This window comes from Durio zibethinus, chromosome 21 (assembly GCF_047325235.1).
Source record: "Durio zibethinus cultivar Kanyao isolate XHJ-2024 chromosome 21, ASM4732523v1, whole genome shotgun sequence".
Lineage (NCBI taxonomy): Eukaryota > Viridiplantae > Streptophyta > Magnoliopsida > Malvales > Malvaceae > Durio > Durio zibethinus.
The window spans coordinates 7,655,203-7,671,515 of NC_143182.1; the positions used below are offsets into that span (position 1 = coordinate 7,655,203).

Genomic DNA, 16,313 nt, shown 5'->3' on the forward strand with positions numbered 1-16,313 from the left:
AAACCATACAGTTGAACGCTTCATATATTCAGCTATGTTATACGGATGGAAGAAAATGATGTAGAAAAAGTCGATGCACATTATATATAAAAAGTCAAAAAGATATTAATCCCAATATTATTGAGATGTCTAAATCAAATTGAGCATTATTATTGATTTGTTAATGGAAAGGTCCCATCCATCCTCGGCAGCTCCTAAACGATGTCGGATTTACTATATGTTTGTAATGTTATTGTCTCGCGCGTATGGTCTAGTATAATGATATAAAATTGGAAAAAGCTCAACTCCCCTCTTTCACGAGTAAAATTTAATAGTTCTTTAATTATTCAAATCGTTGAAATAAAATTACATTTATAACAATAACAATATTAATAAAGAGGTTAATTTGTTTATAAATAAAGATGTTCGTGAATTTAATTAGATTATATTAGAATTAAATAAATTTTAAAAATTTTTATTCAAAATTTGATTTAATTTGTCTCAACGAATTTAATAAATTTAAAATTTTAAAAAATATATATTAAAAAAATCAATATTTTAAATATATTTTAAAACTAAAATTAATAAAAATATTTCATTTATTAAATAATATCTTAAATCGAATTAAATTAAGCTTCAAAATTAAAATCCTTATTCAAAGCTTGAGCTGGGTAGGTCAAACTTGCGGGCCGGATTATTTGTTAGTTTACCTTTGTGATTCAATTTAGTAGATATTTAAACAATTTGTACCAAAACTGAAAAAATATATCATTTTTTTTTCAATTTGTTCAGATTACCTTTTATATATTTCAAGATACATTGATCAACCAATTTTTATTCGTTTGAGTGATAAAAAGCTTAAATTTTTTTTAAAAAATTTTAATTTCAAGTTTTATGAATTAAAAAATAAATTTGAAAGAGCTTATTTCTTTTATGAGATCTGATTTAATTTGATTTTGAATTAATCGAAATTTAAAGTGATTTTCAGACAAAAAATTATATTAATACAATTAATAATTATTTCAATTGGACATTTTAATGGTTAAAATTTTAAATTAACATAAAGTTTTTGGATTCAAATTTTGAAATAAATGAGATGAAATTTTATCCTTTATGAAGTAGAAGTGGATTATTTTTCATTACCAGCTCAAGGTTATTTATATGCATTCTTTAATAAGAAATTTTTAAGAGATTCAAATTATAATTTATATTCATCTGCTATGTAGATAATATTTATATCTGTTTTTAACGAAAAAGTTACATTTTTTTTCCTGTTTAATACGAGTTGCCAGCAAAAGAAGCCAAGGGTAGGTGGTTCATACTTCATACAGGTTGTCCAGACGTTATTGGAGACGCTAACATTTATTAAATTTATTTATATTTAGTAAATATCTATTTATACTATCTCCTGTACTTTTCAGAGTCAAACGAATTAATAAATTTAATAAATTCCAAGATTTTAGGCAGATTTTATAACACAGCTTGAATTTTTGGTTGCATGCCTTGGTATGATCAAATCAATAGTATCAAATCCTAATATTTGTCCTGGATAAAAGGATTTGATTTTGAAGTATCTCAAGATAAGCCAACAAATATCAATTAACTAATGCACACGAAAAAATTACGAAATGAATATAAAATTTAATTTAATTTATTTATATAATTATTTTTAAAATATTTATTTAATAATTATAAAATTCAAATTTTAATATTTATAATATTTTTTATACTTAGTAATATTTTTTTTATCCTTGATCTACAATCTCTTTTGTACTAAAAAAAATTATGAGATGTATTTGGTCTTGAATTATCATAGATTTTTCAAAAATTGCTTTTAGACCTATGAATATATATTTTTTTTACTACAATTCGAATTAACTCATAATTTATTATATTTGACACAGAACAATTTTATCAATTAAATCAAACTGTTAATTGCATTCAACTTTCATATCTTATAATTAAAGCAGGTCTCCTGATCTTTTTTTTTAAAAAAAAGCCATATTTACAGTTTTTATTTTTATTAAAATACTATCTTTTTATGAGGTTAAAATAAATTTTTCATTAAGCAATAGTCAAGTCCTGTGTTTAATTAGCTTTTGCTGAGAAGTCAGAACAGGGGTTACAGCTTAAACGGCAAGCCTTCGATGCTTTTGAAGCCTTACAAGTTAGATCGTGAAGGCTAGGCAGGCAGATCACATGGGGAATATTAGTATATTACCATTTTTTTTTCCCTTTCGTCAAGAGCACAACATTTTTAATATACTTGATACTGCAACTTTTGTTTTTTTATAAAAAAATATTAATTAAAATGACAAATGAAAATCTTCTAAATCGTTTTTTTAAAGGAAAGGGAAACGAGAAAGAAACTTATAGAAGGTCAAAATAGTGCGCCCTTGAAAGATGTGTGCTGTAACAAGTAAAATTAAAGGTTTGAGATATGGTATTATTTTAACATGCATTCTGCATGCTTTTAATGCGAAAGGGCCAGGCAGGTATGAACGGCAACGGCTTATCAACTCTTCTCCATCCTATGTTCGAGGCAGGACACATGACTTACCAAACTATCAGATTCAGACCACATTTGCCTTCTACCTAACCCTGTTTTGGCCATTGTAACTCCCTCTGTTGGAAGCCCTTCCAGCTTACATCTCCAAGAATCAGCTTTTGGATAGAGTTTTAATGTTTTGTTTCTGGTTAGAGGAATTACTGATATATATATATATATTTTAATTTTTAATCTATTCTTAAACTCTTTCTCTTATTATTTATTTAAAAAGAAGTTACGCATATATATATTTTAAAATTCATAATCTTTAAATGTCAAATGATTTAAAAAATAATGGTAAAGCAATTACTGATTTTGTTTACTCATACTGATCACTGTTTGCTGTTCAAGTTTGTGCCTGCCATTGGATCGACTAGATCGATCCATTCGGTTAGTTTGCCTGGATGATTCAACTGAATTGTTCGGGGTGGGATTGTATATCGGTAATTATCTCTCTCTCTGTGTGTGTGTGTGTGTGCATACATGATGCATCATTGAAGGAACATCTACGACCAAGTACTCAACTTTCTAACTAAAGCTGCTCTTTTTCTGGTCATCATGATGATTTTGGCACGAGGAAAAAGAGATGATTCCTGATGTCAGGACTCTAGACTCTCGGGGTCATACAGCCAATTTTGAGGAAGAGAACCTTGAACAATGAGATGAGAACTAAGAAAGTCAAGCATCCAATTTTTTCAACACTTTGACTTTTTGTGAAAAGAAAGACATTCATTCATCAAACTAATTGAAGCCAATAATCATATCATATCATAATTTCCATAAATCGAATATTAACATGGAGATGATGAATTTTATATATTCCAAGAAAAAATTAAAATTAAAATTTGAAAAAATTACCTAAATCAATGTCAAAATTGAACAAAATTAGTACAAATTGGGATTTAGGATAGGTTAGGTTGGGAAAGATTTAAAAGAAGTTTATTAATTAAAGTTCATGATTTCTTTTTTATTAAAAATAATTTAATAAAAACTAAAATAAAAAATTAAAATTAGATTAAAAGTTTTATTATATAAATTAAATATGTAAATTTAAAAAAATTAAAAAAATTTGATTTACTTTTTTAAATAAATATTTTTTAATAAAATTTTTATCATTCAATAAATATTTATAAATTATAAATAATTTTTTTAATACAATTTTACATATTATTATTTTTTTATTAAATTATATCAATTCATCTATTTTAATTTTTATTACATCATTTTTAATAAAACAATTTCACAAATTTCGTTAAAAAACTTCGTATAAATCGTTTCAGGTCAGACATCCATCTACTAGCTCATACATTAAAAACGCATGCCCAACCAAAATAATCAATGCTCCAACTCTCTTTATTGGAGTAGTACTATTTTTTTCCCCTCAAATACTTTTACCTTCAATTCAACGTCATTTTCACCACAAAAATAAACCCTTAAGCCCACAGCTGTTAAAACGTTTTAATTAAGTCACCAATAGCAGTCTTCTCAAGGGGCCAACTCATGGCAGATGTTAGGCAAGCTTTAATAAATCCTTCTCAGCCTTAACTTAAATCAAACCATTTGTCACAAATAATTGAACCAAATTATTGCAGAATATGGTTGTCATAATTAAGCGGTTGCCTTTATTCATTGACTATTTTTTTATAAATTGATATCGTAAATGCTGAAACATAAACATTAAGTTTATTAAATATTATTTTTTAATAAATTTGATAATTGTTGTATTTGTTTAAGATAAAATATTAATATTTATATATTTATATCTAATTTTATATAAAAATTATTATTATAATTTATATCGATATAAAAAATAAAATTTTTTTATTTTTGTTAAATTTATTTATAATTATCATTAAAAATTTAAATTATATTATTTTATATTTTATTTTTGTATCATATATGTTACTATATTGTATTTTAAATTATCAAATCGATTTTTTAAAAAAATTAAAAAAATTAATGAAATTACCGCCGAGATTTCTTCATTGGCTATTTAACCAAGCCATTGAAAGCGTTTGCTTTATAGGTAAAAAGAGAGGGCTATTATTAATATTATTAAGAGTACATTTATCTAATATAATAATCTTAAAGAGTGATTTAGCACCAAAAAAAAAAACAGTGATCTGAAAACATTACCAAAACTCCAATCTAATTTGTAATGACATTTATTACACTTAATTATGCATAGTATGGTACAAAAATGTTACTATAAGTGATAATTAAAAGAAAGAAACAATCCAAATCTGAAATAAAATGGTAGGATCCATATTATTTTTGGAAAATTTATAAATTTATTTTTATAATATGAATTTCATGATTTTGAGTTACTTCACATATAAATGTCTAATTTATTTATGAGAATAAAAAACATGTACAAATAAATACAAGTACATATTGAATATAAAATATTCTAACTATAGTAAAAACAGAAGGGGGAAATTATGCTCCAATTGAACATAAGCACCCGATTTGATTCTTGATCGAAATCTACCAATAAAAACAACAAATAAACACATGATTAATTATAAAAATGCTGAATTATTTTCTCATTGAAATTTAGAAAACTATAAGATTTCATAAACTTTTTTGCAAATAATAATTGTGTTGAAAACCAAACCCAATAACAAAAAAAAAACACTTTTTTCAACACTAATTACTAAACCAGGCTGTTATTTTTTTAAACCCAAAAAAGTAAATTTTTTGTATAGTGATATTAGTATATAAATATAGAAAAAAGAAAAAGCCAAAAGAAAAGGGTTAAGTCAAATTGTCAATCAATCTTGTTAATAACCGTCAAAATCCAGCACTTAAACACATGAAAAGCATCTCACGTGGCGCGGGTTTGGCCTTAGCCAAGACCACCGTTGTTAAAAGACCTTTTTTTTGGTGGACCCCAGAATCTCAATTTCTGAGAATATTAACCAACCTTATTTAATTCCATTTTTTATTTTTAATCAATGTTTTATTTTTTTTCCCTTTAAAGTTTAATCTCCTAATCTTCTCGCTCACGATCCAATTCATATTCGATCCCTCGCTTTTGTTTTTTTTTTTTTTTTTTCTCGTTCAACCCAAAAAAAAAATAAATTAAAGGAGGGGCCAAAAGGGTAAAAGAAATTTCAAAAGAATAGAAAGAAAAAGGAAAAAACGGAAAGAAAATAAAAGGTTCTTCAAGGCTTTGGCTTTGGATGCTTACTCGATTGATTGATTTTATTTTTCAAAGTTACAATCTTTTCTTAAAGAAGTGCTTTGTTTGGATTCAAAGGGGCCATCTTGAAAAACAGATGGGTGGCCTTGCTGTTGATGTCTTGTGGTCTATTTGCTTTTTTTCTCTTTGGAAAAACAAAAGGTGAGTTCTTTTTTTCTCTATAAATTTGATTTCGACTTGACTGTACTGTCTATCTTTGTAAGTTTTTGGATTGAATTGGGATTGAATTGGGACAGATTTTTTTTTGGTAAATTTAGTGTCTTTCGTTTTTTAATTTATAATCTAGGAGTTTGATTAGATGTTTGGTGAGAATTTTTGAAGTGGGGTTGGTGAAATATTGGTGGGTTTTTGGTCTTGATTAATAATTTTTTGTTTCTGAATTCTGGATATTGGGTTTTAAGCTTAATTTATAGTGCAAAAAGAAAAAAAATTCGGGTCTCTTAAATTATTGTGTTCTATGACTTACTGTTGGATTTTGATTTCACTCTTGGTTTCTAGATGTGTTGAAATATCAAGTTTTGATTGTTGTAATCTGTTTTATGTGGTAAAAGCTTGAACTTTCGTGTTTATGGATTAGCATGATTGCATTGATCATCATATTGTATGTATACTAGTTATGAGTTATGTATCCTTTGGATCTATTATTAAAGTTCTGATAATGTTTTTGTTGTTTTTGTTTTTTTTTTTTCCTTGTGCTTGAAGATTTTTGAGAGTGGTGAAACAGTATGAAGAGTAAAATAAGGATTAAAAAGCCAAGAAGAGGTGGACTTAAGAGGGATTTGGAGCAGATTGTGAAGTGTTTATGCACCGGAAACCAATTAACAAAAGTAGACAAAATGATACCTTCATCAGAATCCCTTGCTGCCAAAGATTATTCACTGAGTGGTTATTCTTCTAAAGTTAGTGATGGTGAGAAAAAACCAGATACCAGGAATATAGAAGAAGCTGAATTATCTCTGCGTGAAAGTAGTTCGCTGAATTATGAGGTGTGCTTTTTCTTTTTTTTCAACTTTCAGGTTAATTTTCTGGAGTGATCATGTTCAGCATTGCCGTAATAAGTCCTTGGGGTCTGTGTTATTGTAGTGAAATTGGTGTTGGCACATTGATTTTCCTAAATTTCTATAAAAATTATAACTCATGACTTCTCAAATCTGGCTTTTGGTGTGTTTGATGTCTATTCAAGCCTCTTTTTAGGAGTTTTCTGGATCTTCTCATTCATTTGTATGAATTTTTATATTGTTCTAGTAATTAAAGTTTTTGTCATTTTAAACAAAACTTTGTAAAGACATTTTCGTGCCATCTGGTTATTCTACTTGCTCAAAGCTTGAGATTTTTATTCAACCTCGTTCAGCAAAAATATGCCAATGTGGTGATACCTCTTGCTGACTTTGCTATAGTTTAGGCTTGAAGTTATTAGTTTAATTTTAATTCCATATATTTTTCTCTTTGCCAATATAAACTCCAAAAATTATGCAGATTCTACCTGGTCACATTGCTCTTATTAAAGCCGGAAATTGTCCATTTTTATAGATCTTTTTGATTAATAAATGATTAACACTTAACATTGCTTTGATTAAAGTCATTTCTTCTTTTAGATCATAAACTTTTGTGTCCATGCCATAATGTTGCTTCTTGCATAACTAGGCTATTTGTTACTTTTCATGGTACCTTCCACCTGTGGCTGCTCACTTATCCTTAACCTTGTCAACACTGCATGCGAGAAAGTGATCATAGTATATTTATCTGAAGTTTGCAGTTATTTGCGCTGTCTCCTATTAGTGCACTCATTCCTGCCTTTGCCTCTCTTTTTTGCCACCTATTGTAACTAATTCAGTGTATGGAAATTAGTTGAGGTAACTCTATAAGCACTTTTATTTGCTTTCTTTTCGGCTAAGGTGTCTGCAATTTGCAGGAAGCTAGAGCATTGCTAGGAAGAATTGAATATCAGAAAGGAAATATAGAAGCTGCGCTACATGTGTTTGAAGGAATAGATATCTCTGCAATAACTCCCAAAATGAAACTCACCCTGTCTAGGAGAGTAGAACAGCGAAAGAGACGATCTCATGACTACACTTCTCCACCAATGTCTATCCATGCTGTTAGTTTGCTACTAGAAGCAATCTTTCTCAAAGCGAAATCATTGCAGCATCTCCAGAGGTTTAGAGGTAATGTTTTATGTGTTATTACACAGATCTCACATCCATGCTGTAATCATATGGATAAAGTAATTTATAATTAAGTGCTATTCTGACTTACAATAAATTATTCATTTTATTATATATTCTAATTTATTTCTTCTGATGATGACTAAGATTGTCGTGAACTTGTCTAAAAATTGCTTTAGTTATGTCACTAATATGGATGGGATTTCACAAATCAAGCTGTCAAGAATCTAGTTTCCAATCGGATATGTTGCATTTTTTCATATCCCTTCCCTTTGCTATCGTAATAATATTAGTACGCTTCCCTTGCATAATTGGTAAATATTAGCATTACAATAATCGATATATTTGAGTAATTGATAAGTATTAGTATTATAATTAATAGTATATATGTAGTTATTGTCATTAAATGCCTCGTGTGCTTAAAATTCTCCAGTTCAAATTTGCTTTAATAACCTTTTTTCTGTTACCATGATTGGCATCTATCTAAGTTCCAAGAATTCAGCAATTTTTAATCTAAAACACTGCTATGATATTCTAGCTTCTATGCTTTTTTCTTTTGTTTCTATGTACAAACCTCTTTGCTATTTGGAATGTGGTTTGTCAAGTATGTTTTCGTGGAGCTTATTGTTATCAGATGCCCTTCATGTTTCTCATCTTTATGATACTCTTTCTTCTCTGAAAAGAAGAAAGAATAGCTACACAGAATAATTAAATGATCACTGCATGGCTAATTGTATAATTCCAATTATTCTTGCAGAAGCTGCTCAAACTTGCAAAGTTATTCTGGACATAGTTGAATCTTCATTACCAGAAGGCTCGCCTGAAAACTTTGGTGCTGACTGTAAATTGCAGGAGACACTAAATAAGGCAGTTGAGCTGCTTCCAGAATTATGGAAATTTAGTGATTCTCCATGTGAAGCAATCCTGTCCTATCGGCGCGCTCTTCTCCATCAGTGGAATCTTGATGCAGACACTACTGCAAAGATTCAAAAACAGTTTGCCATTTTTCTTCTGTATTGTGGAGGTGAAGCAAGGCCCCCAAACCTCCGCTCCCAAATGGACAGTTCATTTGTCCCTAGAAATAACATAGAGGAAGCTATACTCCTGTTAATGATACTATTAAGAAAAGTTTCTCTGAAAAGAATTGAATGGGATCCATCAATTTTGGATCATCTGTCATTTGCTCTCTCCATTTCTGGGGATTTGAGGGCTTTGGCTAAGCAAATAGAAGAACTGCTTCCAGGGGTTATTAATCGCAAAGAAAGATACCATTTTCTAGCTCTCTGTTATCATGGAGCAGATGAAGATTTGGTTGCTTTGAATCTATTGCGGAAATTGCTGAATAGTAGAGAGGATCCACATTGTGTTCCAGCATTGTTAATGGCATCAAGCATTTGCGGGGAAAAACTTAATCTTGCGGAAGAAGGGATTAATTTTGCTCGTAGAGCCCTTGAAAGCCTGGAAGATGAATGCTGTGAGTTGGAAGGTACTGGTAACCTTTTATTGGGTGTGGCTTGTTCAGCACATTCGAAGTTAGCCCTATCCAATTTTGAGAGGGTTTCCAGACAGTCTGAGGCCCTTCGGGCCTTGGAAAGTGCTTGGAAAATTACAGGTATGAAAGACCCTAATATTCTTTATTATCTCAGCCTAGAAAATGCTGAGCAGAGAAAGTTGGAAGCTGCACTTCATTATGCAAAGTCTTTGCTAAAACTAGAAGGTGGTTCCAACATTAAGGGGTGGTTGTTGTTGGCTCGCATATTGTCAGCACAAAAACGTTTTTTGGACGGTGAAATCGTTCTCAATGCTGCCTTGGATCAAACTGGCAAATGGGATCAGGGAGAATTGTTGCGCACCAAAGCTAAGCTTCAAATTGCACAGGGACAGCTTAAGAGTGCTGTTGAAACATATACTCAGCTTCTTGCTGTTCTTCAAGTACAGAGTAAAAGCTTTGGTTCTCGCAAGAGGCTTCATAAGGTCAGTTAGTTGTTTAGTGTTCCTATTCATTACCTATAATTTTAATTGATATCTATCTTCATGGAAGAATCTGAAAGAGTTCTCCTACCAAGTTGACTTTAGGTGATGCATTGGTTTTTGGAATTAGACAGGTAGATTTTCAGAAATGATTGCTGGAAATCATCCTTCTTAATGTTTTATTTTTGACCGTGTGACTTGCCATCACTTGGATACCTTTGCATGATACAAATTTGAGGTTTTTACTGTTAGAATGGTAGGTTGTAAGTGGCCTTTTTAGAGTATGAATGAGGGAAATTGTGGTTACTAGTTTTGAAAGTTATTACTTCCATTTAAACTTTAACAGAAGCTCTTTGTGTCCTTAGAACAGTAAAAAAGAGATTGCAGTTGGAGTGTATAATGCTCTTTCTTCTGTCATTTTTCGAGAGAGAACATTTTTGAGGAAACAACTTTTAAAGCAGCTTATCTTTTTGAATAATCGTTTGCAGGATCGTGCTAGAAGTTTTGAACAAGAAGTATGGCATGATCTAGCTTATCTCTACACAAGCTTGTCACAATGGCGAGATGCTGAGATTTGTCTTTCAAAATCCAAGGCCATCAATTCTTACTCTGCTGTTAGAAATCATGCCACTGGTAAGTTTTTTCTTCGCTTGATTTATGTTTTTGTCATTATTTAGTATTTCTTATATTCATAGTGATTTTCTTGAATAAATGCCTCTAACGACCGATGTCTTAGATTTATCAGAACTATTTTTTTTTTTATTAATAAAAAACAAAAAAAAAATCGAAAAAATAAGAAATTAAAAACCAGGAGAATAAATGAAGGATTTTTGTGGTGGAAACCAGTAAATGAAGGACTTGAGACTAAATATATACATACTCTGCAGGAGTGCTTTATGAGAGAAAAGGCCTACTAAAAGAAGCTCTGAATGCTTTTCGAAATGCTTTGGATATGGAACCCTATCATGTCCCAAGCTTGATATCTGCAGCTGGTGTGCTCAGACAACTTGGCAGCCAATCCAATGCAGTTGTAAAAAGCTTGCTGATGAATGCTCTCCGAGTTGATAGAATGAATCCATTGGCATGGTACAATCTTGGTCTGCTTCACAAAGCAGAAGACACTCCATCATCACTAGAAGAAGCAGCCGAATGTTTTGAGGCTGCTGCCATACATGAAGAGTCAGCGCCTGTCGAGCCATTCAGATAACGGCCTTCTGTCAAATCATAACAACTTTTCTCCACAACGTGACAATTATCTATTGTTCTATGTTCTTCATTTTTCTCTTGTTCCACGTATACCAATAAAATAATATGTTTTTTTCTTTCAAATTCGATTGAGTTGCATTTTCAGTGTAGCTTTGGTTCTAGAAAAAAGAATGAAAATTTATTTTTTTGCACTTGTGGCTGAAAATGTTAAAAATTTCATAAAGGGCTCATAAGATTCTCACATTGTTTTAGATTATAATTAAGTCAATTACTATGATTATAAAATAATTTCACAAAGTAATTTATCTAAAATTCTCCACTTAAATTATTTCCTTAACTGAATTATTCTTGGTTCTTATAATAATTGCAAAATGGTTTCTTTATTTTATTTATTTTGTGGAATAAAGATTTATAACTTGCTAAGTGACTAATAAACTTCTTTGGCTGGGTATAGACTAATCATTACTACAATGCCTTTTGATTTTTTTTTTTTAAGATTAATGTCGTGAATAATTGTTAAATTCCAATAAAATATTTAATATAATATTTAAATTTTAAAATGTTTATGTAATACATTAATTATAAATTTATTAATTAATATGATATTTATCTTTGATTACACGTGATAAAAAAATAACTTTTAAAATATTATATTAATTAATAAATTTATAATTCATATATTACATTAAAAAAATTTTAAAATTTAAGTATTATATTTCGTTATAATTTAAAAATCATTTATAATATTAATATTTTTTTATAAAAGGGTCAAAATCGTAATATAAAAAAAAATGTTTCAACTGTTAAGATTTGATTTCAAAATATGTTAGTCATATATTAAGGCTTTGCTTAGTAAGTTGGAAAAAAACCGAAAACATGGAAAATTGAAAGAAAAGAAAAGCGGAAAGATGGAAAACACATTTTATCTTTCCATTAGTGTGTTTCGTTGGAAAGATAAAAAGAAATTTGAAAGAAAAAAAAATTATCCATTACTTGATAAAGTTGAAAAATTTAAAAAAAATTTATATGATTTTATAATTTTAATCTTTTGTAAATCAAGATGAAAAAAGTAAAATTTAAATATAATAAATAATATAATAAATATGTAATACATACTCTCACATTTTCTATTTTCCCTTTTTTTTTTTAATTTAGAATGATTTATTTTTTATAATGAATATGTAAAATAATAATCCTTTATATTTTATTTTCTCTCATTTTTCTTTTTTACCAAATATACTTAAATTTCATTTTCTTTTTATTTCTTCATCCACTCCTTATCATCTTTCCACTTTTGAATTATACCAAGCATACGTCTTTCCAAAATTTTGAAGAGATTTCTTTTCTAATCGAGATTCAGGTGGGTTTACCTATAAAAGCTTAATTGATGGATAATGTAATAACGCCTGAGCATCAAAACTTTTTTTTCTTAATGAATGTTCTAATAAATTCCATTAAGACACAATAACTATGGCAGTTAGTATTTAATAGATTTCAAATATAATAATTCATTAAATAAAAATTACCCAATCAAGACTAATAATAACATTAAATGTAATTGTATTTCTTAAAATACTAAGAAAAAGTGTACTACCTTATAAAGAAACAGACCGCCCTATTAGCCTCGGATATGTTTCAAGTTTGAAATTTAATTTTTCGTTAAAATTTATTATAATAAATTTAAAATTAATTAATTAATATAATTATTTTTAAAATATTATATTAATATATTTGAAATTTAAACCTTAATATTTATAATTTTATTTTTTGGATACTAAAAATAAATATTATTATAATAGTATTATTTATTCTTTTATATGCTATAAAAATCAACCTATTTTTACCAGTTACAGTGTCCAGGTTTACACCGACAGACAAAGACTTTGGAAAATTCGGACACAACATATAGACAAATAAACAAACACACTCACTCTTTGTAAGAAATAAACTTATGAAAAGTGAGTTACAAGATAGGGACGTGTCTGACTTTTTGCCTCACTACAAAAGAGGGTATAATCTTTTTTTCTTTCTTTCTCACTGTGCCTTTTGAATTTCTAATTCTGCTTCTTTGAAATTTTGCCCTTTCTTTTTTTGTTTCTTCAAAAACTTGAAAAGGGTTTTGTTATTTTTGTACCCTTTTGAGTTTTGTGTGCTTTGTTCACTGTAGCAAGAGAGAGATGGAGAGTGGGAAGAGAGCAGAAGCTGGGCCATCAACAGGTGTGAGTGAGGAGAAGCAAGAGAGAGAACTAAGGGAGATGAGTGAGAAACCATTGTCTGTTGAAGTTTGTGATGATCGTGAAGAAGATGAAGAAGATGATGATAAGGAAGATGGTGCTGGAGCTTTGGCTGGTTTTGTTCCTGGTCCTCTTCTTTCTCTCAAGGAACAGATTGAGAAAGACAAGGTGTTTCTTTCTTTTTCCAAAAAAAAAATTCATCTCTAAACTTGCTTTCATTTTCTGACTTTTGTTTGGAAATTTTGAGTTAAATTGTTTCTTGACCTTGAATTCCTTGATGGATTTTTTCAAACTACTCAAAAGATTATGATTCTTCATCTCTTTCTCCAACCTCATTACAGTGCTGTTTGGTGGAAGGAAAACTAGGAAAAATATATACTATATGCTAATCAAATAATTGTTTCTGAACCTAATGTTGTTTATAGGTTTAGTTATATGTATCCTTTGTCTAATATATGACTTGGTTCTTGTGATCTGGGTTTGTTACATCTTTTAGTCCTGCAAAGTTCATTTACTGGATGTTTTCCTATTGCTGCTTTCTTGGTTTCCGGATTTTATATTTAACACTTGAAATGTTGATCTTCTCTACTATCAATTGGAAAATTAAAGTCATGTAGTATTTCTACTTGTTTATGTTTTTTCTATTTTCTTTGGTTCGCAGTATCAAGATTTTTAGTTCAATCTGTTTTCATGTTCTGGAGTCATTTTTAACTTTCCTACAACAATGCTATATCAAATTTTCATGACCTTTCCTTATGGATTTAGTTGACTCTAGCGCCTTTGGAAGGTTTATTTGTGCACTTTGACGCTAACGAAATGTATGGATTGTTCTTGATTTATAGCTATATATTTGGGGGCTCCCAATTCAATTTTGGCACTTGTTTATGCTATTGCAGGATGATGAGAGCTTAAGGCGATGGAAGGAAAAGCTTCTTGGTTGTGTTGAAGGAGACCTAAATGGTATCTGTTGAGTGCTTTTGTGCACTCATCTCAATTTATCATGCGACATGCACTTTTTTTTTTCAAATTAATTTCATGTTAATGTTTTTTATTATCTGATTTGCTAGGCCAAATGGAACCTGAAGTCAAATTCCACTCCATAGGAATTATCTCTAATGACCTTGGGGAAGTCCATTATCCCTTGCCCATTGATAGGAATCGGAATGGTCTTGTCCTGTTTACTCTCAAGGAGGGATCTCGATATCAGCTTAAGTTGACATTCAGTGTTCTGCACAATATTGTTTCTGGCTTAACCTACTCCAACACAGTGTGGAAGGCGAGACTTCAAGGTGAGGAATCTTCTCTTTTCTGTTTCCATTTAAGGTGCATTAATTATGTTCCTAACATGGTAACTGCTGCTGGCATCATATAAACCAGCTGTCTGCGTGGCATAAATTTGATAGGGGAGTTTGGATTAGTGTACAATCAAGAATTCAAAGCTCTTGATAGACTTACTAGCAGTCATAGGCTCTTCTGATTGTGCTTTCCACCGTAGGTCCAGTTGGTGAAGCTTTAATGTGATAGTGCTTAAATAGCTATTACACATTTATTTATTTGTTATCTTGTATTATCTTGATTATTAGCCTGTGGCTTCTCATGAAAATCATGTTCTCATATATTTCATAATAATTGTTGTTTTTGAGTGAGGGTTTTTTATTTTAATTTATTGTTTTCTTGTCAGTTGATCAAAACAAAGGAATGCTGGGTACTTTTGCTCCTCAGCGAGAACCATACGTGCACCTTTTGGATGAAGAGACTACACCATCTGGAGTGCTGGCAAGGGGAATTTACTCTGCAAATCTTAAGGTATGTGTTCTTGCATGTGCCCTGAAATTTAATGCCTAACTGAACATATAAAGCAAGAATACAATGTTTATCAACAGATTTCAATTATTGAATCTTGACATGTTTTTTGTCATATTGATTGACAGTTACCTTTATTAAAGTTGAATTATGTATAACATGGATAGTTTATCCTCTCGATTAGAAGAGAATGTGAGTTTATTTAAAATCTAGATTGGCAATAAACTGAAAAGTACATCGTGACAAATTTGACTTACCATTTTTGAGCTGGATTATGATCGATATGGGAAGAATTAACAAGGTTCAATGTTTGGGTTTTCCCTTGTTTAGTTATTTAAATCCAACTCCCTTGTCCGTAAACACCATTCCTTCCCAGTTCCTCCATTGTCCTTGCTTGAATCCTTCCTTTTGTTGTTATTGATACTTACATAACTTCACACATAGTTTCGTGACACAATTTCTTGAACCTAACATAGGCTAAATAAATTATGTTACTCCAAGCTAATATTACATGCATAACCATCCTTTTTTTCTGTGAAGTATCAATTAATTAGTATTTGAATAAAGCAGTTGACAGTGTAGTATTGCATTTTTCTTTTCATGCTTTTTGCGATTGTACCTCATTTTAAGCTTCCATGCAGTTTGAAGATGATGACAGAAGGTGTCACATGGAACTCAAATACTCCTTCGAGATAAAAAAGAACAGCTAGCCAAGTTTTCAAAGAGTTTTGTTTCATGTGTTCTCCCCATTCTTTTTCTGTTTTGTGAACTTCATACGTGTTTGTGGAAGTTATCATTTGGACCATCTTTGCAGGTAGAGTTAAAAAAACTTTTATTGTTTTTGTGTTCCTCGCATGCCTCCTTGCAGTTCAACTAAAATACTCGGCACTCCTAGCAATCACCTTTGTATGCCTCTTCTTACCATGACTTGGTAAGATCAATGAAACCGAAAATCGCAATGCCAGCGGTCATTTTTTCGGATAAACCTGCTGATGGCTGGTGTGGAGAATATAGTGATGGTGAAGTTGGTTAGGAACAGACCGCACAGAACTTGAACTAGTTAAGTATAAAAAAGAGGGCACCTCTACCTGCTAACAAATATGCTAAAAGGAACAAAACCAACATATTTTGGTCATTCCACTACTAAAACTTGGACTAGTGAAGCGTAAAAGCCATAAACGTAATAGTAAAACAAAGGTAAG

General features: G+C 30.1%; 2 protein-coding genes across 2 annotated transcripts; both read left to right on the forward strand.

Annotated features, from left to right (window-relative positions):
• The first annotated feature begins 5,377 nt into the window (after positions 1 to 5,377).
• LOC111305322 (protein NPGR2-like) lies at positions 5,378 to 11,265 on the forward strand. The gene is made up of 6 exons (XM_022902743.2): positions 5,378 to 5,873; positions 6,435 to 6,718; positions 7,645 to 7,897; positions 8,655 to 9,871; positions 10,357 to 10,501; positions 10,756 to 11,265. Exons 2-6 carry the CDS (start codon positions 6,458 to 6,460, stop codon positions 11,073 to 11,075), a joined length of 2,196 nt encoding a protein of 731 aa, XP_022758478.2. The 5' UTR covers positions 5,378 to 5,873; positions 6,435 to 6,457; the 3' UTR covers positions 11,076 to 11,265.
• A 1,800-nt stretch (positions 11,266 to 13,065) lies between these two features.
• LOC111305326 (rho GDP-dissociation inhibitor 1-like) lies at positions 13,066 to 15,959 on the forward strand. The gene is made up of 6 exons (XM_022902755.2): positions 13,066 to 13,084; positions 13,242 to 13,476; positions 14,205 to 14,268; positions 14,376 to 14,597; positions 14,990 to 15,114; positions 15,753 to 15,959. The coding sequence occupies exons 2-6, from the start codon at positions 13,252 to 13,254 to the stop codon at positions 15,819 to 15,821; spliced, it is 705 nt and encodes a 234-aa protein (XP_022758490.2). The 5' UTR covers positions 13,066 to 13,084; positions 13,242 to 13,251; the 3' UTR covers positions 15,822 to 15,959.
• The last annotated feature ends 354 nt before the right edge of the window (positions 15,960 to 16,313 follow it).

What these genes read in the sequence shown, in the direction of transcription:
- LOC111305322 (XM_022902743.2), top strand. Translation starts at nt 6,458, where the DNA reads ATGAAGAGTAAAATAAGGATTAAAAAGCCAAGAAGAGGTGGACTTAAG. An exon ending in GCATCTCCAGAGGTTTAGAG is followed by an intron (nt 7,898 to 8,654) that starts GTAATGTTTTAT and finishes TTATTCTTGCAG; the next exon opens with AAGCTGCTCAAACTTGCAAA. An exon ending in TGTTAGAAATCATGCCACTG is followed by an intron (nt 10,502 to 10,755) that starts GTAAGTTTTTTC and finishes CATACTCTGCAG; the next exon opens with GAGTGCTTTATGAGAGAAAA.
- LOC111305326 (XM_022902755.2), top strand. Translation starts at nt 13,252, where the DNA reads ATGGAGAGTGGGAAGAGAGCAGAAGCTGGGCCATCAACAGGTGTGAGT. An exon ending in AACAGATTGAGAAAGACAAG is followed by an intron (nt 13,477 to 14,204) that starts GTGTTTCTTTCT and finishes ATGCTATTGCAG; the next exon opens with GATGATGAGAGCTTAAGGCG. An exon ending in TTTACTCTGCAAATCTTAAG is followed by an intron (nt 15,115 to 15,752) that starts GTATGTGTTCTT and finishes GCTTCCATGCAG; the next exon opens with TTTGAAGATGATGACAGAAG.